The 22,074-nt window shown below is 44.5% G+C and overlaps 1 protein-coding gene across 3 annotated transcripts in view; it reads left to right on the top strand.

The window, feature by feature from the left end:
- The first annotated feature begins 17,305 nt into the window (after positions 1-17,305).
- LOC134505234 (uncharacterized) overlaps positions 17,306-22,074 on the top strand; it is a 100,858-nt gene continuing 96,089 nt past the window's right edge. For all 3 annotated transcript variants that reach the window (XM_063314846.1, XM_063314848.1, XM_063314847.1), the window contains exons 1-2: positions 17,306-17,508; positions 21,589-21,680. In XM_063314846.1, the coding sequence (XP_063170916.1) occupies positions 17,315-17,508; positions 21,589-21,680 (286 nt within the window). In that variant the 5' untranslated portion in view covers positions 17,306-17,314. The remainder of the gene's footprint in view (positions 17,509-21,588; positions 21,681-22,074) is intronic.

The following is a 22,074-nucleotide window of genomic DNA, read 5'->3' as shown; positions in this document are numbered from 1 at the left end:
AATAAAAACCATAAAACGTTCAAACATTAAAAAAACAAAAACATAAAACCCCAAGATTACGGGAGAACAGCAGTCACGTGACTTCATACAGCCACCTTGCAGGCTCACCATGGGATCCCCAAGGTTGATGGAAAAACTACATTTTAAGGGTTTTCTGGAAGGCAAGCAGGGATGCGGCCAACCTCACCTGAGGAGGAATGATGCTCCAGAGGGTGGGGGGGAAGGCATGCCATCTGGGTCCCATCAGATGGAGCTGCTTAGTAGACAGGACCGCAACATACCCCTCCTGCTCGACCTCCTGGGACAGGCAGATGTAATCGAGAAGAGGTGGTCCCTCAAGTAACTGGTCCCATGCCATGAAGGGCTTTAAAGGTCAAAACCAGCACCTTGAATTGCACCCAGAAGCAAACTGGCAGCCAATGCAGCTGGTAGAACAGAGGTGTAACATGTGCCATTCTAGGGGCGCACACAACCATCTGCGCAGCCGCATTCTGCACCAATTGAAGCCTCTGGATACTGTTCAAGAGCAGCCCCATGTAGAGCACATTACAGTAATTCATCCTGGAGATGACCAGGGCATGAGAAACTCTGAGTAGAGCCTCATGGTCTAGAAAGGGGTGCAACTGGCGCATAACATGAAGCTGTGCAAAGGCTCTCCTAGCCATGACTGCCCTCTACTCCTTGAGCAGGTGTCATGAGTCTAGAAGGACCCCCAGTTGCACACCAGGTCTGTCTGGGGCAGTGCAACACCATCCAGTACCAAAGATGGTAAAGTCTCAGATCCAGAAGGCCCAAAAACCCAGAGCCACTCAGTCTTGCCAGAGCTGAATCCTGTTGTTCCCCATTCAGACCTCTACACCCTCCAAACAAGACACAGGATGTCGGCAGCATTGCTTAGTTCACCAGGGGCAATGGTATATAGCTGGGTATTATCAGCATACTGATGATACCTCACCCCATGGTGATAAATGATCTCACCCAACAGCTTCATGTAGATGATAAATAGGAATGGAGAGAGTACCGAACCCCCTGGGACCCCACATAATAGGGGTCAAGGGCAGGATCCCTGGCTCCCAAAACAGCAACTGGTACCAGCCTCACAGAAAGGAAGTGAACCAGCACCAACCCACGGAGCCAATCCAGAAGGATACCATGGATGATGGTACTGAAGGTGGCCAAGAGTTCAGGAAGAGCAAGGACAGACCCCTGTCCCAAAAACATGACCAATGCTGTCTCCATCCCATGCCCAGGACTACAGTAAATCCTGACTGAAAGGGGTCCAGATAATCTGCTTTATTCAGAGCCCACTGAAGCTGCTGCACAACTACCACCTCCACAACCTTCCCTAAAAAAGGGAGGTTAGACACTGGACAAAAGTTGCCCAGCATAGTGGGATCTAGCACTGGCTGCTTGAGGAGGGAGCAAACCAATGCCTCCTTAAGGAGTGGTGCAACAACCCCCTGTCTCAGGGAAGAATTAACCACCACTAGGATCCAACCACATGACACCCCTGGGCAGCCTTAACTAGCCAGGAGGAGCATGGATCTGAGGAGCAGGTGGCTAAGCTCACAATCATAAGGACACTGTCCACTTCCTCAGGCCCAACTGGATCAAACCGTTCCCAGATAAGAGGGAAAGACGTGTATCAAAGCTGGCATCCAACTTGGAACAAATTTGAGCAATTTTGTCTAACAGATGCTCTGTAAATTCTTCCACATGGCCTTGTTGTAATGGTTGCCTAATCCCAAATACTCAGTCTCACAAGCCCGGGCTTAAAGATAACTGATTTATTAAAGGAATAGTATGCAAATACAGAGAAAGCTGAGAATGAGCAAAAGCGTGCCAAATACAAACTTAAAAGCCTTGCTTCCAACCCAGTCCCGCCCCGAGCGCTCATTAGCAACCACCCCCTCCCAGGTGCTAGCAACCATTACATCTGCCTGGGAAAGTAACCTTGAACAGAGTTGCAAACCCAAACGTACATTCCAAAGTAGCAAAATAAAGAACACAGCAATAATGGAAAATACCAGCAAACGGTCAAGCATGTAATACACGGATTAAAGGTTTGACATGTGAAACGTTACGATGTTAACAGAACATTGAAATGGTGAACATGACATATCGCCCCCCTAAAAAAAAATGCTAAGGAGCCGGCTTGTCCGGATAGGCAGAGTGGAAACGGGCAACAAGGTCGGGAGAGCGAACATCGTGACTAGAAACCCACTCAGGATGAGGAAAATGTTTCCAACGGATGAGATACTGCAAAGTGGAGCGCTGGTGGCGTGAGTCAAGGATTTCCTTGACTTCGAAGTGTTGTTGGTTATCAATCATGATGGGAGGTGTTGGGGTCGGCTGGGGATGCCAGCGGTCCGACTGCAGGTACGATTTGAGTAAGCTGCAATGGAAAACAGGATGCAAACATTTTAGATTATGGGGCAGATCAAGTTTGAAAGTTACAGGGTTAATCTGTGCAATAATAGGGAAAGGACCAACAAATTTAGGACCAAGTTTTTTCGAGGGCTGTGGTGATTTGATGAATTTTGTGGATAGATAGACTTTATCCCCCACAGCAAACGTAGGTTGGGGGGAGCGTTTGGCATCTGCATGTCTTTTATAGGTGGTTTGGGCATGGCAAAGGGCTCGTTGAATGTTTTGCCATGAGTCTTTTAGAGTTTCAGCCCAGTCAGTGAGAGAGGCTGGCAGTGATTGTGGATGCGGGAGTTCGGGTATCGGGACGAACTCACGGCCAAGACAGTTTTAAAAGGAACTTGTCCCGTGCTTTGATGTACGGCATTGTTATAGGCAACTTCAGCAAATGGGAGCAGGTCCACCCAGTTGTCCTGTTGATAATTGACGAATGCCCGCAAATATTGTTCTAGTGTTGAATTAACAGCCTCAGTAGATCCATCCGTCTCCGGATGCCACGCAGTGGAGAGGGCTTGTTCGATGCCAATCAGTTTTAAAAATGCCCGCCAAAACTGTGATGTAAATTGTGAGCCCCTGTCACTCACCAAACGGGCGGGGATTCCGTGAAGGCGGTACACGTGTACGAGGAATAGGTGTGCCAGCTGTTGCGCGGTGGGGATGGAAGTGCATGGGATAAAATGTGCTTGTTTTGAGAAAAAGTCCTTTACCACCCAAATGACTGTTTTTCGTTGACTGGGTGGGAGGTCAACAATAAAATCCATGGATATGTCCTGCCATGGGTAGGAAGGGGTTGCCACAGGTTGCAGAAAGCCTTGAGGCTTGCCAGTTTTGCGCTTGGTTGTTGCGCACACAGGGCAAGCAGCCACATAGGCTTTAAGGTCTTTCAGAAGAGTTGGCCACCAGAATTGACGTCTGATGAGGTGAAGGGTTTTAAGGTACCCAAAATGTCCAGCCAACTTATCGTCATGGCAGCGCTGGAGGATCGTCTTTCGTAAAGCCTCAGGGACATACAGACGATCGTTTTGCCAGGCAAAGTCCTCAGTAAAAGTTACAGTGTTTAAGTTCGCCTGTAACCAAGTGTCAGATTTCAGGTGGAAAAGCAACTGTTGTTTCAAGTCTGATGGAATTGGCAAACGCGCCAGACGGGAGGGAGGCGGAGTGGTCTGGCGTTGAGCCTGTTGCGCTCGCGTCTGACTGCGTGTTACAGCTGCCAAACTCAATTGCTTTTCAGTCCATACAGTACCCTGCACCATTGGCCCAGGGCCAGCATCTTGGGGTCTGCGTGATAAAGCATCTGCTAAAAAGTTTTTCCTGCCTGGTATAAACTTGAGTGTGAAATCAAAGTGACTGAAAAATTCAGCCCATCGAAGTTGTTTGGGGCTGAGTTTTCGACTGGTGCTTAATGCTTCCAGGTTCTTATGATCCATCCACACTTCGAAAGGGTGGGAAGCCCCTTCTAATAAGTGACGTCAGGTTTCCAGGGCTGTTTTGACAGCAAACGCCTCTTTCTCCCAAACATGCCACCTTCTCTCTGTTTCTGTGAACTTGTGAGAGAGGTAGGCACAAGGTTTTAAAGTGCCAGATTGGTCTGCTTGAAGCAGAAGTGCTCCGATGGAGAAATCAGAGGCATCAACCTGCACTACGAAAGGTTTAGTTGGGTCAGGATGCTGCAAAATAGGTTCAGTGGTGAAAATCTGTTTGAGTGCATCGAATGCTTGTTGGCAGGCTGGGGTCCATTTAAGGAGTGCTCCTGGGTTCTTTGAATGTCGCGTATCCCCCTGAGCTTTAGTTTTTAATAGTTCAGTAAGGGGAAGGGCAGTTTCAGCAAAATTTTGGGCAAATGCCCTATAGAAGTTGGCAAATCCAAGGAAACTTTGTAATTGCCGCCTGGTACGGGGAGGTTCCCATGCCAAAATGGCTTCAACCTTGGCAGGGTCCATCTCAATGCCCTTTGCTGAAATTCTATATCCCAGGTAATCAATTTGTGATTGATGGAAGGCACATTTAGACAGTTTCGCATACAACTCTGCTTTTCTCAGTTTAGCAAGCACTTGACGCACCAAGTGAATATGTTCTGCCACGGTTTCAGTATAAATCAATACATCATCCAAATACACTAATACCCCGTTAAATAGGTGGTCAATGCAAGACCTCATTGATGAGTTGCATAAAAACCCCAGGTGCCCCAGACAAACCAAAAGGCAACACTTTGTATTGGAAAGCCCCGAGAGGACAGTTAAATGCTGTTTTCCACTCATCCCTTTCCCTTATGCGAATGCGAAAATAGGCTTCCCTTAAATCTAATTTTGAGAAGATTTTGCCTCTGGCCAGATGTGATAACATATCTTTGATGAGGGGTAAAGGATATTTATTTAATATTGATACTGCATTGAGCCCGCAGAAATCGGTACATAGTCTCAAAGAACCATCCTTTTTTGGTCTAAAGAGAACAGGTGCCCTCACCGGGGAGTTTGCTGGCTCAATGAAACCCCTAGCTAGGTTTTTGTCAATGAATTCCCTCAGTGTAGCCAGCTCTTTAGGAGACATGGCATAGATTTTTGGGTGAGGTAATTTCGCATTGGGCAGAAATTCAATGGCACAGTCTGTCTTTCGGTGAGGCGGTAAGCGATCTGCTTCCTTCTCTCCAAACACATCTGCAAAATCTTGGTATTGCTTGGGCAGTCCTTCTAGGGGTTCAAGTGTTTGTACAGTGGTGGTAGCCACCCGTCCACCCTCAATGTCCTCCAGTAAGTCTTTTTCTGGTGCTTTATAAAATCCATCAGCAAACGTTACAGTTCTATGCAGCCAGTTGATAAAAGGGTTTTGTTGTACGAACCAAGGCATTCCCAAAATGACTAAAGGACCCCCCACTGGAGCTATGACAAAAAGTAATTTCTCCCAATGGGTACCCATTTGCAAAGCCACCAGTCCTGTGGAGTGGGTGACTGCTTTTCCCCCAGCCATAGTTCCGTCCAATTGCATGAAGATCATTGGCCGTTGCAAAGGGAACGTGGGCAGTTCTAAGGCAGCTACAACATCGGGATGCATTAGCGAACGTGAACAACCCGAATCTAGCATAGCCCAGACTTCCACAGTTTTGGTTCTAGATCCCAATTTCAATTTGACAGTCAGTGTAGGAAAATTCCCACTCACCGAATCGTGGTCGCGCCCGGTTTCTTCCACCTGCCCAATGGCACCCTTCAGAGCAGGTGGTAGCCTTTTCCTGCTGGCTGGTCGAACTGTAATTCCTCCTCCTCTTCCCCAAATGGGAGGTCTGAAGGGTCGACTTCTGCGCAGGCAGCCCTCATCTTACGCGGTAATGATGGCGATTTTCCTGACGATTTCCCTGGCCGTTCCTCCGGTCTGCATTTCGGGCACGAAGTGGCACGATGCCCTTCCTTCCCGCATCTCAGGCATTGACCTTTCGCAAATCGTCGTTCTCTTTCTTCCTCCCAACTTTTCGTTTTAGGGTGGCTTGAAAATCCCATGGCACGAGCCCCTTTACTTGCTCTGCCCTGCTTCAGTTCCTTGCTATGGGCGAACGTTTCTAGAGCATTTTCCGCACTGCCCGCCAACTGTATCCACCCATACAACGTTTTGGGATCGTCCCGACACAAAGCCCATCGGAGGACGTCCGTCTCCAGTCCTTGTTTAAACATTTCCACTAAAGTTGACTGGGACCAATCCTCCACCTTTCCCTCCAGGGCTTTAAATTCCAAAGCGTAGTCTGCGACGGAGAGGGTTCGCTGATAAAGTTTTTTCAGTGCCCTTTTCGCTCTCTCTTGGGCCAAGGGGTCTTCAAAATGCTGTTTTAGTGCCCACAGAAACTCATCAAAGTCCTCTAACTCCGTAGCTTCTGCTTGGCATAACTGCACATACCAATCCACTGCCCTCCCCTTCAGCTTGTTGGCAATAATATTAATTTTACCCTGTTCCGAACAAAAACATCGCCCCCAATCTTCCATATAATGTCTAGCATTGGTAATGAAAAAAGAGAGCTTGGTAGGGTCGCCATCAAACTTTACCCCAAACAGTGGAAGGGTTCTTATCGGCTCCGCCAGCTGTGATGGCTCTGCAAATGTCAACGCATGTCGAGCCCCCAGTGGTGGCCGATCCCTGGTTGCTCTCGACTCCCTTCCCCTCGATTGTCGGGAAGTCCGAGTCCTACTTCTTCCCCTGAGTGACGGGGACCTCTCTCTCGGGATAGCCAGTTGGGTGGGGTCTTCCTCCCAATCTTCCTGCAGGGACCCTGACCCTCTGGGGATATCCTTCAGGAGGGCCACTATCATGTCCATTTTATCCTCTATTGCTTTCATGCGGGCAGGGGTGACGGGCTCTTCTAAGGGTCTAGTGGTCACTACCACCCTCGGTGATAAGGGGATTTCATGTTCCCAGAATGGCTGTGGTGATTCCCTCCCCGTTCTTGCTTCCACCTCAGGTTGGAGTTCACCCCTTGTGGCACCCTGCACCGCCAACAATAGATCATCCAATTGGGCATCCCGCCTATCTCGACGTGCTGCCCTTTGGGCTCGTGAACTTGGAGCTACCAGGGTCTTTGTCGAGTCCGGCTCTTCTTCGCTCCCATCACTCTCGTGTAGTTGAGGTTCTGTCATCGCTAGTGCTCCCCTTTACCCAAAACTTGGATGGGGCTAGCAGAAGATGATATAAATGATTCTCAGCTTTATGTAATGGTTGCCTAATCCCAAATACTCAGTCTCACAAGCCCGAGCTTAACGATAACTGATTTATTAAAGGAATAGTATGCAAATACAGAGAAAGCTGAGAATGAGCAAAAGCGCGCCAAATACAAACTTAAAAGCCTTGCCTCCACCCCAGTCCCGCCCCAAGCACTCGTTAGCAACCACCCCCTCCCAGGTGCTAGCAACCGTTACATCTGCCTGGGAAAGTAACCTTGAACAGAGTTGCAAACCCAAACATACATTCCAAAGTAGCAAAATAAAGAACACAGCAATAATGGAAAATACCAGCAAACGGTCAAGCATGTAATACACGGATTAAAGGTTTGACATGTGAAACGTTACGATGTTAACAGAACATTGAAATGGTGAACATGACACTTGTAGGTAAACTTCCAAGTCATCCTTTCCCAGGAGGGCTCATGCCACCTTAAACAAGGCTGCTGGATGGCTATCTGTGGATGCAATAAGGGTTGGAGAACTAGTGTTGCTTCACCGCCCTTACCACCACATGGCAGGCCTTAATATTCTCACCTGTGTTAATTCATCCCTCATTGATCTCCAGCGGCACTTTAGATGTCTCTTCTCCTGTTTCATCTCTCTGAGCTCTTCTGTAAACCATGGGGAGCAATGGGATCCACAAGACAGGAGAGGTCACATGGGTGCGATCCAATCCAAAGCCTGGAACAAACAGCTTTTATAAGGTCATCTGCAAGAAAGATTTAAAAAGTCAAGATGGTAGCTGCAACTGTTGTGACACACAGTAAAATGGAGCAAGATTTCAATCAATGTGTGGCCACTACGTTGCCCTCCTTGATCCCCCCCTCAAACCCTTTGCTGAAATGAGATTCAGTTTAATAAGGCAGATAGTCACTCATCACTGCTGAATTTAATCAGTCAAAAACATTGGTTCCTGTAAAGGAAGAAAGAGAATTTCAGTCAGATTTTCAAGATTCTGTTGTAAAGGTAAAGGTTTCCCTTGACATGAAGTCCAGTCGTGTCCGACTCTAGGGGGCGGCGCTCATCTCTGTTTCAAAGCTGAAGAGCCAGCGTTTGTCCATAGACCCTTCCGTGGTCATGTGGCCGGCATGACTAAACAGACCGCCGTTACCTGCCCACTGAAGTGGTACCTATTAATCTACTCACATTTGCATGTTTTCGAACTGCTAGGTTGGCAGGAGCTGGGACTAGCAACGGGAGCTCACCCCATCATTTCAGTCAGATTTTCAAGATTCTGTTGTCATACCTGCTAATAAAGTAGGTAAAGGTAAAGGTTTCCCTTGACGTAAAGTCCAGTCGAATCCGACTCTAGGGGGCGGTGCTCATCTCCGTTTCTAAGCCTTGGAGCCGGCGTTGTCATAGACACTTCCGGGTCATGTGGCCAGCATGACGACTCGGAACGCTAATAAAGTAGAGTTCTATTAATTCTTGGAGTGTCTGTGTCCTGACCTGGCCTGCCTTGACAGGCTGACACTAAGTAAGGAGCAGCTGCATAATCTTTACAATGTTACTGTACATTATGCATGCTTACACATAGTCCTTGGTTTATGTCTATTTGTTCAGTGACCGTTCAAAGTTATGACGGTGCTGAAAAAATGGACATACAACTGATCAAAGTTTCAGCCATTGCAGTGCCCTTACAGTCATGTGATCAAAATTCAGGCTGGCCCACATTTACGATTGTCCTGCCTGCCACTGCCCCCCCCCCCAGCTGGCCTTTCTTGTCATCTTTGCCTGGGAAGAGGAGGGAGCCCCATGCAAGCATGTCGGCGGGCGAGAGCTACAGGCAGGGCGGCAGGTTCCATGGGCAGGTGCTAGGGAGCATGGGGCTTGAGACCAGCCAGCATTGCTGGCGCTTTCTATCTAGGAATATGTAGGGTTGTGCTATTAGCTAGCTAGCTAGGCCAGGCCAAACTCACGTATGGGCAAATACTGTATCCTCCATCTTGACCTGTCCCTGATGACAGTCTGCAGGTTTTATAGGGACATCTCAGTAATAGCTCCCCTCCAGCCATAATTTTCTATTTTTGTTTTCTACTTCCTTCAACCTTGCCAAGCATACTGGTAGTAGTTTTTTCCAGATGACCATCATCTCACACATTAGGTGTCTAAAATATATGAGATTCTGCTTGCTGATTATCACTTCAAGAAAGCAATAAGCCTTATTCAGTCCACAACTGATCCTTCTTGCACTCCACAAGGGTACTTAGTAGCCACCTCCAAAGTCAGAATGCAAAAGCATCTCCTTTCTCTTTCTCCATGTCCAACTTTCCAAAATGCATGCTTGGAGGAAAAAAATTGCTTTAACTGTTCTAATCTTCGACATCATTAAAATGTCCTTATCCTGCAAGATCTTGCCCAAGTTTGACATTATCTTCCTCCCCAAGATTAATCTTGTCTTCACTTCTCCAGTGAAGGAGGTTTTAAAGGTTAATAAAAAGAACTCCAAGCAGCTAACAGCAATCTTGCAGAGTAGAAGCATGAACCAAAAAAGAGAACTTGCACATTAAGCTTAATTACGTTCAGAAATAAATTCAGTATTCACACTGCAGTTAGATGAAGAAAAATAGAGATAGCTTACTTTTATTCAGTAGATCTCGATACAGGTAGATTCATAGTAGAACGCACTTAATAATCACTGGTTCTTGGTAGAAGAGAATGGTTGGGGGAGGGCTGCATTCCCGCAGCACCTCCTGCTTATATGTCTGCCCACACGGTAATAGAGACTGTTAATCCCCAAGCCCAAGAAGGAGGAGGAAGTGGAAATCAGGTGACCCACGTGACATCCCACAAGCACAATAGAGATGCGATTTGCTAGAGTGACCCCCTTATGCTTATGAGACAATGCTGAGGTGATCCCTGATAATTCCAACATCTAGCACATTGTCAATCTTCATCCATTTTTTTGCAAAGGTGGTCTGACAATTTTTATTTTTGGAGAAGGAATTTCAGGCTATGCAATATTGTAACCCAGAAACAGAGTGGGGTACTCAAAGCACAAATCCCTCTGACATATTTAGTGCAATGCAAATTTTTCCATCCATTTCATCTGGCCCTGCCATCCAGAATTCCTTTTTTTAGTTTTTTAAAATAATTTTATGAAGGATTACAATTATACAGATAAAAACTAATACAAACTACAAAAAAGAAAAAAAAAGAAAAAATAGAAAGTGCAGAAAATGAAAAAAATGATTATATAAAAGGAAGAATAGGAAAGAAGGAAAAATAAGAATATAACAAAGAAAAGAAAGAATATATAAAGAAGTAACTTCCCCCTTTGTCACAACTTGTTAACAACTTGTCACTTTATCTGAAAATACAACAAATGATCTTTTCATATCATATCTCTTAACTATAAACTATAAACAAATCCTTAAATTCTCAAAACTATCTTCCACCATCTGTTAACAGGAAAGCATACTGCAACTGCACTATGCTTTCACTAAGCATACTGCAACTGCAAATATACTGCAACTGCATAATTGCAAATGCATTAATTACAGCTGTTCCATCCAGACATTCAAAAAGTATGAAAGAATTTTCTTTTCCTGTTCCTCATAAAAGCCAGTAAGATCAATATTCTGGGCAAAGGAAAATAACTTTTTACCCAGCTTGCTAATTTATGGAACTTAAGGTTGCATGATATTATGATGGACACTAAATTGGTTAGTTTAGTTGTTTTTAAAAAATGGAAGCCAAACTCATTTCTATATTCTAACTATTTAAAGTTCTATTTTAAGGAGGCTGGACAGAAGGCAGTACACATGATCATATTTCTCACCGAACATATCCTGTCTCTTTGAACGGAGTAAGTAGAAAAAATGTGTTGGTTGCATGCATGACTTTGCTTTATAGTTTGATGTCTGATCTCAAGTCAGCATCATTTATTCAGAATGAAACTATATAATCTTATAGCAGAAGATTGTGAAAATGTTAAATGGGAGGATAAACACTGTACAGTACAAATTCAGAAGCACATCATTTTTTTAAAGATACATTTAACCCATCTTTCAAGCACAACACCCCCAAGAAGGCAGAAAGTTAAAACATCTTTAAACATTTGGTGCTTCTTTTAAAATAACTGATGTCAAGTTTTTGTCGTTATCTTGTAGCACCCCACCATCTAATATTACATTAGCTTTTCAGAATTGATGTTCCTCTATGTACGAGGAATAGCCAAGTTTGGTTTTCCCAGTTATGGTTCTCTTTTCTTTTATTATTCAGTGTCCGGCATACCCAGCCTGTAAGTAAAGCCTGTTTCGCTTTTACATTTTTCACCTAGATGATGTTCAGAATGATGAGTGGGAGGGAAGCCAGTTGGACCCATAATTTATGTTTGTTTATTTATTTATTCAAATTTTGCTACCGCCCATCTGCCCCAAAAGAGGGACTTTTGACACCAGATACATTAGTCATAGCTCAGAACTCTCTTCAGGTCTACAGTAGTAATACTATACACCCTCTCCTTGTTTAGCAACTGTAATACAGTCCTTAAATCGAAAGCGAAATGGTCACTAAGTGAACATGTGATGAGAGAATGAGGGAGAGAGAGAGAGATGCTGCGAAGACCACTAGTTTAGATAAAGTTCTCTTATGCAGCAATGCCAGTGCTACTCTCACGCCAGCGGGCATTATTGTCAGGCACAGAAGTTTGGGCATAAGTGCAGGCGTTGGTCAGAAAACCATTTTTTTACTACCATTTATTACCATTGTATTTGCGGACAGTCACTGTCAGAGGACTAGCTGTAATCAATGGGGAAAAAACAAATCCTAATTCTTGTCCCTTTGTCACATTATATGTGACCAGGAAACAGAACCCAGGATTTCAAACTCAGGCAACATTTTTTTATTTATTTATATTTCAAATTTCCTCACCGCCCATCTCACACAAAGCGACTCTTTTTCAAGGAGAAAACTTAGACTGCAATCTAGAACAAAACTGATTAAATGGGAAGACACTTGGGACCTCTGAACAAGAAATATTATTTTATTTTCATCTTTATTTCCATGTTGTTTTATGTTATTTAAAACTTGCCTGTGCCTCTGCATTCTGGACTATTTGCCCGTCTTCAAGGGCGACCCAACATAGAATAAAGTAATTTATTAACCCAACATAGAATAAAGTAATTTCATTTCATTTAAGAATGGCAACTTTGATTTTATTGTTATGTCTGTTCATTTCCTCCCACAGCTCCGACCTACTGCTCTTCTGTCAGCTGGTATGTCTGAACTGAAGGGAATGATTTAAAATGTAGTGGGTGGAAAAATAGGGAACCCTTTCTCCCCAGTAGGCTAGTCAACCATTTCAAACAAAACTAAATAAACAAAGCCACCTCCAATGATTCATTGTTGCAAAAGAAGTATCACTTGGTTCAGTGGGTCAGTACCCCCAGGGTTGGAGCAGGGATAACTGCGGAGTGGGGGGGGGGGGGTAAAAAAAAAAGGCAAGATGGAAGCCATGACCACACAATCAAAGCCTTGTCATTTTTAAAATTGCATGCATGACAAATGTAAAAAAGCATAGAGCTTCATTTTGGATTTTTTTTACCTTCTTCTCTGGATACCAGGAATCTTTTAACTTCTCTTACAAGGTAATTGTGAGGGTAAGAAGCATAATCCAGTGCAAGCCATAATAATATCATCTGCATCATGATACCATTGCACAAGTTATGCAAATTATGTAATTTGCATCAGTTGCGTAATGACACTTTCGCCTCGTGTGGATGCCCAGGTTAAAAGGGGAATTATCTATGCTGGCAATATCTGCATGTGTGACACGTGTTAAAAAGGAGTAGCACTGCAATCTCATGGTCACAGATGCCATCTTGACCTTTCAGACCCCCACACCTGTGGATACCCCTCGATTGGAGTTTGCTGGTTAAAAGCAAGTCAAAATAATTTCAAACAGTTAGGAGAACTAGCAATGCAAGTCTGTCGATTTATATACATTTGCTTATTTGAGTCCCAATAACTCTGGGAAGCTCACAATACCTCAAAACAATATGAAAACCATACAGCAGAGACAAACAAACCACAGAACCAGGCTCAGATAAAGAAAAAGAAAGAAAAGCAGAATGGTGAATCGAGCAAACCCCAAAATTTCCCACCAACAAGTGACATCCAACAAAGGGGGCACCAACCACCCTAGCCCAAGGCCTGGAAGAACAACCAGCTCTTTATGGCTCTTTGGCAGGCAGATACTAGGGGAGATCCCTCCAGTGACCACGGCCCATGCCATGAGTTTTATAGGTCATAACCAGCAAATTGAACCACTCCCAGAAGCAAACTGTAACCAGTGCAGCTCATGGGTAGAGGTGACATACCAGCAAACTGAGGCATGCCTGTAATTTCTTGTGCCTCTGCATTCTGGACTAGCTGCCCATCTTCAAGGGCAACTCAACATAGTGCATTGCAATAGCCAAGCCATGAGGTGACAGGACAAGAGTGACTGCTTGAACAGCCTCCCAATCCAGGAAGGGGTGCAACTGGTGTACCAGATAGAGCTGCACCAGAGCTGCTATCTGTTCATCAAGTAAGAGCCATGAGTATACGAAGACTTCCAGATTGTACATCACCCTTGAATGGGGAAGTGCAATCCCATCTAAGATCAAAGATAAAATATCCCCGGAACCAGGTCCCCAAATCCACACCCATTCAGTTTTGGTAGGATTGAGTCAGAGATGGTTCCTCCCCATCCAGGTCCTCACAGCCTCCAGGCGCTGGGGCAGGACCTCAGCAGTATCACTTAGCTGGCCTGAGTCAAAATATATAATTTGATATCGCTAGCATACTGCATGACAGTCACAGAATGCTGTTACCTTCCTGCCGAAGCAGTACCTATTTATCTACTCGCATTTGCATGCTTTCGAATTGCTAGGTTGGCAAGAGCTGGGGCGACTGCGGGAGCTCACTCCGTCACACAGTGTTTGGATCTTGAACCGCTGAACTTGAACTTGCAACCTTCCGGTTGACAAGCCTGGCGTCTTAACCACTGAGCCACCACACCACCCTAACAGCATTCCGTGACTGTCATGCTGGCCACATGACTGCGGAAGTGTCTTCGGACAACGCTGGCTCTTTCGCCATGAAATGGAGATGAGCACCGCCCCCTAGTGTCAGACACAACTAAATAGGAACCTTTACCTTTACTTTTCCTTTAGCATACTGAGGATACCAAACTCCAATCTGGCGGATGCCTCATCCAGCAGTTTCATGTAGTTGTGACAAAACTTTTCACATTCCATCAGATTGGTTGAATCCTGTCACACCCCTAGAAGAAGGGCCTAGGAAATGACATTTCCTCCCCCAACCAATACTGATTGGATCCAGCCCTGAAAGAAGGAATAGAACCACCATAAAAAGCTGCCCCTATCCCCAACTCCTGGAGTCTGTCCAGAAGGATACCATGGTTGACAGTACTGAAAACTGCTGAGAGAACAAGTTACACAAGGATGGATGTACCACCTCCACAGGCACTACCTGCCACAGGTCACCTACTGTCTCTGTATTAAATCCTGGCCTGAAAACCAGCTGAAATGGATCTAGATAATCCGCTTCCTTCAGGGTTTTCTGCAGCGGCAGTCTGACCACTTTCTTAACAACCTTTCCCAAAAAGGGAAGGTTGGAGACAGGATGATAGTTATCTAGTTATTGGGTCCAAGAACAGCCTCTTGAGGCAGATGGGTACCAACACCTCTTTTAAGGCTGGATGCCACCACAACGTGGATCCAATTACAAGTCACTTCCCTGACTGTTCTCATGATTCAGGAGGGACCTGGATCCAGCAAATGGCCAGTCCACTTCCTCAGCAGTCACTGGTTCAAAATCATCCCAGATCACAGCACAAGGTTGACCTCCAGGCACCTCAGCCAGACCTGCCCAGTCAGAGTCCAAGTTGGAGCAGATCTGAGTGACTTTATCTGCCAGATGGCCAGAATATACCTTACAGCAGCCCTGAAGATGGTTCTGTGGTCTGTCTCTACCCAATAGGGACCAGGTCACCCTGAACAGGGCACTGGGAAGCTCTTAGTAGATGCAATAAGGGTGGAGGAATATTGACATTTCACCACGATTGCCATAAAGTAATCCCTAATATGGGGTCTTCCCTGTGTCCAGTCAGTCTTATTCCGAGTCTTCCTCCAATGGTGCTCCAGGCAACTCTTCTGGTGTTTCATCTCTCTCTTTTCTTTATTTCAGGGGAGATCTCAACTCTACCACTGAAGATTTATGCCAATTTTCTATGCCACAATATGCCTGTGGCTTTGTAGAAAAGGTATCTTTGCTGACTTTTAAATATCTTCAATAAGGTGATTTCATATTTACCATTCTGAAAGCTCAGTGTGGACAGCAGTATCAAACAGCTCCTATGAGGTTTATCTTAATTGACCAGCCCCAGGGAATGGGTATCTTACAAACTGGTTTGCTACAAGTTTGGAAGATCTGTTCTCAGAAAGTTCCCATTGATTCAACAGATCATCATTATTTAAGAAATTGTAAGGAATGATATGACCAGAATAGAAATAAAGAGCATAATAAAGAGCATAAAGAAAAGAAGAGTGTTTGGGTTTCACAATGCAAAAGGCAGTTGGGAGGAGATATCCTGATCAAGATCACAACTGGAGAGAAAGACATTACCCCCCCACCACCACTTTAAACCAATGAGACTCCCATCATCTGCAGTTTGCATTAGAGAAATAAAAATCCCACTAGAAAGAACAGGAGCTTTCCCAATGAAAATGCCAGCCTCTGAATGGAAAAGTGAATCTGTGTATACAGTAAACACAAATGGATGGTGAGAATGGGTGCATGAAGGACTAGAGCCAGGGGTCAACATTTGTCTCCAACCCCACTGGCTACTGGCCATATCCTCAGAGCTGTGAAGATGGACATTTGAACTTCCCTTGATATTTGCAGGTTTCTTGTCTCAGTGAAAAGAATGCACCCAAGTAATAGTAGTTTTGTGCTTCAGGTTTCCAATCTGATATCAAGTGAACTGCCCTCCATCCTCGTGTGCTCCCTGACAGACCCTGCTGTTCAGCCTGATCAAGAGGCTTTCTTGCTGCTCTTTGAGAGAGTTAAGCTCAGCACTTTGCAGGTTGCTCTGGGTCAGATCAATATGGAGGTAAGGCTACTGCAAGCAGGGTCATCTGTGCTGACTGGGGAGCACTGATTTATTTCTGCCAGTTCCTGGGGACCATGCTGAATTCTATGTTTGCTTCCCAGTTTCTCAATTTATTATTTGTAAGTGAAAAGGTTAAAGTCTCCCTCAAGTGAAGCCTGACTCCTGTGACACCATTTTCTAGCAATAATATAAGCAGTCCAGTGTATGGGTTGAGGTGTTAGAGTGGGACTGGACAGATCTAGGTTCAACTCCACCCACAATCATGGGGGTGGAGACGGGATGATTTGGGGCCAGTCACTTACTCTACCTCACAGGGGGATAGTAGTGGGGAAAAATGAGAGGAAGGAGTACGATGTATGCTGCCTTGACTTCCTGGAATAAAGGCAGGATAGAAAAGTAAGAAAAAAATACACGAAAGAAGGGAGTGGTCTGCTACTGCTGTCCTCTGGGATATTTCCTTGACTTTCCAGTCCAGTCTGCAGCCTGGGATTTCCCAGTAGTCCCTCATGTGGGACTAATCAGGTCAAAACTTCATTTTTTCAAGATCAGCTGAGGTTGTTTTGGTGTGCCACTTGCACAGGAGTTTAATAGAAAAGGAACTTGGATACTTTTCCAATAAGAGAAGACCAAAATACATTTTGAGGGGTAGATATTGCACTTGATTCTTGGAGACACTTTGCAAATTGTGTTTGATACTGGTATGCAGAACACTGGAAATTAACAAGAGGAAGCTTACTTTTCCTTCTGCTTTTCTCTCTAACATATATAAAACAATCAGTTTGCCCAAAGATTTTCAGATTAATTAATTAATTAATTTTATTTTTATCCCACCATTATTATTTTTATAAATAACTCAAGGCGGCGAACATACCTAATACTCCTTCCTCCTATTTTCCCTACAACAACAACCCTGTGAGGTGGGCTGGGCTGAGAGAGAAGGATGGGCCAAAGGTCACTCAGCCAAAAGTCACTATGCCTAAAGCGGGACTAGAACTCTCACTCTCTTGGTTTCTAGCCCAGCACCTTAACCACTAGACCAAACTGGCTCTTTTAGATTTCCAGAGACCAGATGTCACCAACTTTCAAAAGTTTCGTGCTGAACGCAGCATGGGAAAAAATTAAGAGAGATCCTCTAGTATGGAGTGCTAGCTTCCTCTCCTCCTGGTTCCAAGAGACGATGCACCCCTACTTGGTGGCTGTGAACACCAACATCTTAGACTGCATGACTCAAATTCCGATCACATGTGATGGCTTCAGGACAATGTATGTAGCAACCATCTGAATGTGTTTTTTTAATTAGTTTTTATAAAAGTCTTTACACACTAAAAGACAAATATAAAAGTATTTGTTGTTTATTTGTTTAGTCGCTTCCGACTCTTCATGACTTCATGGACCATGAAGCTTCCTGTCGGTCGTCAACACCCCCGGCTCCCCCAGGGACAAGTCCGTCACCTCTAGTATATCATCCATCCATCTTCCCCTCTTCCTTTTGCCCTCCACTCTCCCTAGCATCAGCATCTTCTCCAGGGTGTCCTGTCTTCTCATTATGTGGCCAAAGTATTTCAGTTTTGCCTTTAATATCATTCCCTCAAGTGAGCAGTCTGGCTTTATTTCCTGGAGGATGGACTGGTTGGATCTTCTTGCAGTCCAAGGCACTCTCAGAATTTTCCTCCAACACCACAGTTAAAAAGCATCGATCTTCCTTCGCTCAGCCTTCCTTATGGTCCAGCTCTCGCAGCCATATGTTTCTACAGGGAACACCATTGCTTTAACTATGCGGGCCTTTGTTGTCAGTGTGATGTCTCTGCTCTTAACTATTTTATCGAGATTTGTCATTGCTCTTCTCCCAAGGATTAAGCGTCTTCTGATTTCCTGACTGCAGTCAGTATCTGCAGTAATCTTCGCACCTAGAAATACAAAGTCTTTCACTGCTTCTACATTTTCTCCCTCTATTTGCCAGTTATCAATCAAGCTAGTTGCCATAATCTTGGTTTTTTTGAGGTTTAGCTGCAAGCCAGCTTTTGCACTTTCTTCTTTCACCTTCATCATAAGGCTCCTCAGTTCCTCTTCGCTTTCAGCCATCAAAGCGGTATCATCTGCATATCTGAGATTGTTAATGTTTCTTCCAGCGATTTTAACTCCAGCCTTGGATTCCTCAAGCCCAGCTTGTCGCATGATGTGTTGTGCATACAAGTTGAATAGGTAGGGTGAGAGTATACAGCCCTGCCGTACTCCTTTCCCAATCTTAAACCAGTCCGTTGTTCTGTGGTTTGTTCTTACTGTTGCTGCTTGGTCGTTATACAGATTCTTCAGGAGGCAGACAAGATGACTTGGTATCTCCATACCACTAAGAACTTGCCACAATTTGTTATGGTCCACACAGTCAAAGGCTTTAGAATAGTCAATAAAACAGAAATAGATGTTTTTCTGAAACTCCCTGGCTTTTTCCATTATCCATCGGATATTGGCAATTTGGTCCCTAGTTCCTCTGCCTTTTCTAAACCCAGCTTGTACATCTGGCAATTCTTGCTCCATGAACTGCTGAAGTCTACCTTGCAGGATCTTGAGCATTACCTTACTGGCATGTGAGATGAGTGCCACTGTTCGATAGTTTGAACATTCTTTCGTGTTTCCCTTTTTTGGTATGGGGATGTAAGTTGATTTTTTCCAGTCTGACGGCCATTCTTGTGTTTTCCAAATTTGCTGGCATATAGCATGCATTACCTTGACAGCATCATCTTGCAAGATTTTGAACAGTTCAGCTGGGATGCCGTCGTCTCCTGTTGCCTTGTTATTAGCAATGCTTCTTAAGGCCCATTCAATCTCACTCTTCAGGATGTCTGGCTCTAGCTCACTGACCACACCGTCAAAGCTATCCCCGATATTGTTATCCTTCCTATACAGGTCTTCTGTATATTCTTGCCACCTTTTCTTGATCTCTTCTTCTTCTGTTAGGTCCTTGCCATCTTTGTTTTTGATCATACCCATTTTGGCCTGGAATTTACCTCCAATGTTTCTAATTTTCTGGAAGAGGTCTCTTGTCCTTCCTATTCTATTGTCATCTTCCACTTCCATGCATTGCTTGTTTAAAAATAATTCCTTATCTCTTCTGGCTAACCTCTGGAATTTTGCATTTAATTGGGCATATCTCCCCCTATCACTGTTGCCTTTTGCTGTCCTTCTTTCTTGGGCTACTTCTAGTGTCTCAGCAGACAGCCATTTTGCCTTCTTGGTTTTCTCTTTCTTTGGGATGTATTTTGTTGCCGCCTCCTGAACAATGCTGCCAACTTCTGTCCATAGTTCTTCTGGGACCCTATCTACTAAGTCCAGTCCCTTAAATCTATTCTCCACCTCCACTGCATATTCCTTAGGAATATTAGTGAGCTCATATCTAGCTGATCTGTGGGTCTTCCCTAATCTCTTTAGTCTGATCCTAAATTGTGCAAGAAGTTCGTGATCTGAACTACAGTCAGCTCCAGGTCTTGTTTTTACCGACTGTACAGATGTCCGCCACCTTTGGCTGCAAAGGATGTAGTCAATCTGATTTCAGTGTTGTCCATCTGGGGAAGTCCATGTATAAAGCCGTCTCTTAGGTTGTTGGAAGAGAGTGTTTGTTATGCAGAGTGAGTTGTCTTGGCAAAATTCTATCAGCCTATGTCCTGCTTCGTTTTGTTCTCCCAGGCCATGCTTACCTGTAATTCCAGGTGTCATTTGACTACCCACCTTAGCATTCCAGTCTCCCGTGATGAAAATAATGTCTCTTTTAGGCGTGTTGTCCAGTAGGTGCTGCAGATCCTCATAGAACTGCTCTACTTCAGCTTCTTCAGCATCTGTGGTTGGGGCGTATATTTGGATCACTGTGATGTTAGATGGCTTGCCCTGAATTCGAATTGAGATCATTCTATCATTTTTTGGATTGTATCCAAGCACTGCTTTAGCCACTTGACTATTAATTATGAGGGCTACTCCATTTCTTCTGTGGTCCTCTTGTCCACAGATCTGGTGGTCATCTGCTGTGAAGTGGCCCATTCCAGTCCATTTCAGTTCACCGACGCCCAGAATGTCTATCTTTAATCTTGACATCTCACCAATAACCACATCCAATTTGCCCTGGCTCATAGATCTTACATTCCAGGTTCCAATGGTCTGTTGATCCTTAGAACATCGGATTCGCCGTTCACCACCAGCACTGTCGGCCGCTAGCCGTCCTTTCGGCTTTGAGCTAGCTGCGTCATCACGTCTGGGGCTAGTTGAACTCATCCTCTGTTCCTCCCCAGTAGCATTTTGACCATCTTCCGACCTGGGGGTCTCATCTTCCGATGGTATACCAACAGATCTCTGGTTGTACTGATCCATTTAGTTTTCACGGCAAGAATACCGGGGTGGGTTGCCATTACCTTCCCCAGGGATCGCATTTAGTCTGACCTCTCTGTCATGACCTTCCCGTCTTGGGTGGCCGTTCACGGTTTAGCTCATGGCATCATTGAGGTGCTCAAGCTCCAGCACCACGACAAGGTAACGATCCTTTGCTGAAGATAAAATATATAAAGAAGAGAAGGAAAAGAGAAAAGAAAAAGTGCAGAAAAGAATACAGTTAAAGAAATGGGGGCGGGGGAGGATAGTTAAAGAAGTTACTTCCGCCCTTGTTTACAGCAGTTACAAACTTATTATCCCTCCTCCCTCCTTAACATTACAACAATCCCTTCAGCCCCTGCAACCATCTGGACATTAACTACGACTGTACATTAGACCAAGGGACAGGAAGGAATGGGCAGATACAGCTGCACAAATCTGGTTTCTTTGTCTGTCATGTTACTCGTGTATTACACATTTATGGGATCTGTATTCCATTTCCATCCACAGATGGCACTTTAGGTAGCCAGTCTTTTAAATCTACCTAAAAGTTTGCACAGAACATTTTCATGCTCATCCCGCTGAATGTATTTATTTCTGTAAAGAATTTGCCCTAAAGCAATGCATCCTGGGGTGCATGTCCCCTAATCTAAGCCTTCCCAGAAGCATATTTCAGGTTTCAAACTGCACTGCAAGATTCAAAAAAGTACAAATTTCTGTACTGTATTTCTGGTGTGGCCATTTGCAGAGACATTTGCAAATTGTGATGTTTGAATTGAATAACCCTCCCAGATACTCCAAATGATTATCCAGATATTGGAGACAGAATATAGAATCTATATTAGAGACTCAGTTCAGGCTAGAATTCAGATAGCCCAGTATGTTTAAAGCAGGTGAGATGGGAAATAAAATTTCCCCAAAACATATGTTTGCATCATAAATATATTCATTGGATATGTACATTTGGATTATTCCTCTTCCTTTCACTAGTGTCCAGGCCCTAGACAGTGTGTACCTTGATATGGATAATAGCACGAGGCAGTTGGTGACCGATTGGATTGGAAGATTCCTTACTGTATTCCGTAAGTGGAGGAGTGGGGGATGCAGAATGATGGAGGGCTTATTCATACTTGAAACAAATTATAATTCCAGGTGAAGAGCACAATTTCAGTCATTAGCACAGCTCAGTCTACCTTAGAAATAACTTCATTGTGTTTCATTGTGTAAGAGTTTTTCCCACACTGATTCAGGAGACTGATGTAAATAACCCACTACAAGCTTCCCTCTTACCTGTGAAAAGGCCTACTTCCTCAATAAATCACAGGTAAATCAGAAATGGGGTCATACTGGCCTTAAATTGAAAGAATTCAGCTGCTGGAATTCTTGTTGAGCGCATCTCATTTGGTAATACCTCTTGCTAAGAAGAACTATGTGATAATTCTCCTTTAAAAAGATCCACTTGATTCTAGGTGCCTG

Source organism: Candoia aspera, chromosome 14, assembly GCF_035149785.1.
Source record: "Candoia aspera isolate rCanAsp1 chromosome 14, rCanAsp1.hap2, whole genome shotgun sequence".
Taxonomy (NCBI): Eukaryota; Metazoa; Chordata; class Lepidosauria; order Squamata; family Boidae; genus Candoia; species Candoia aspera.
Note: the sequence above shows the minus strand (reverse complement) of the source record. Positions and strands in the feature narration are given on the sequence as shown.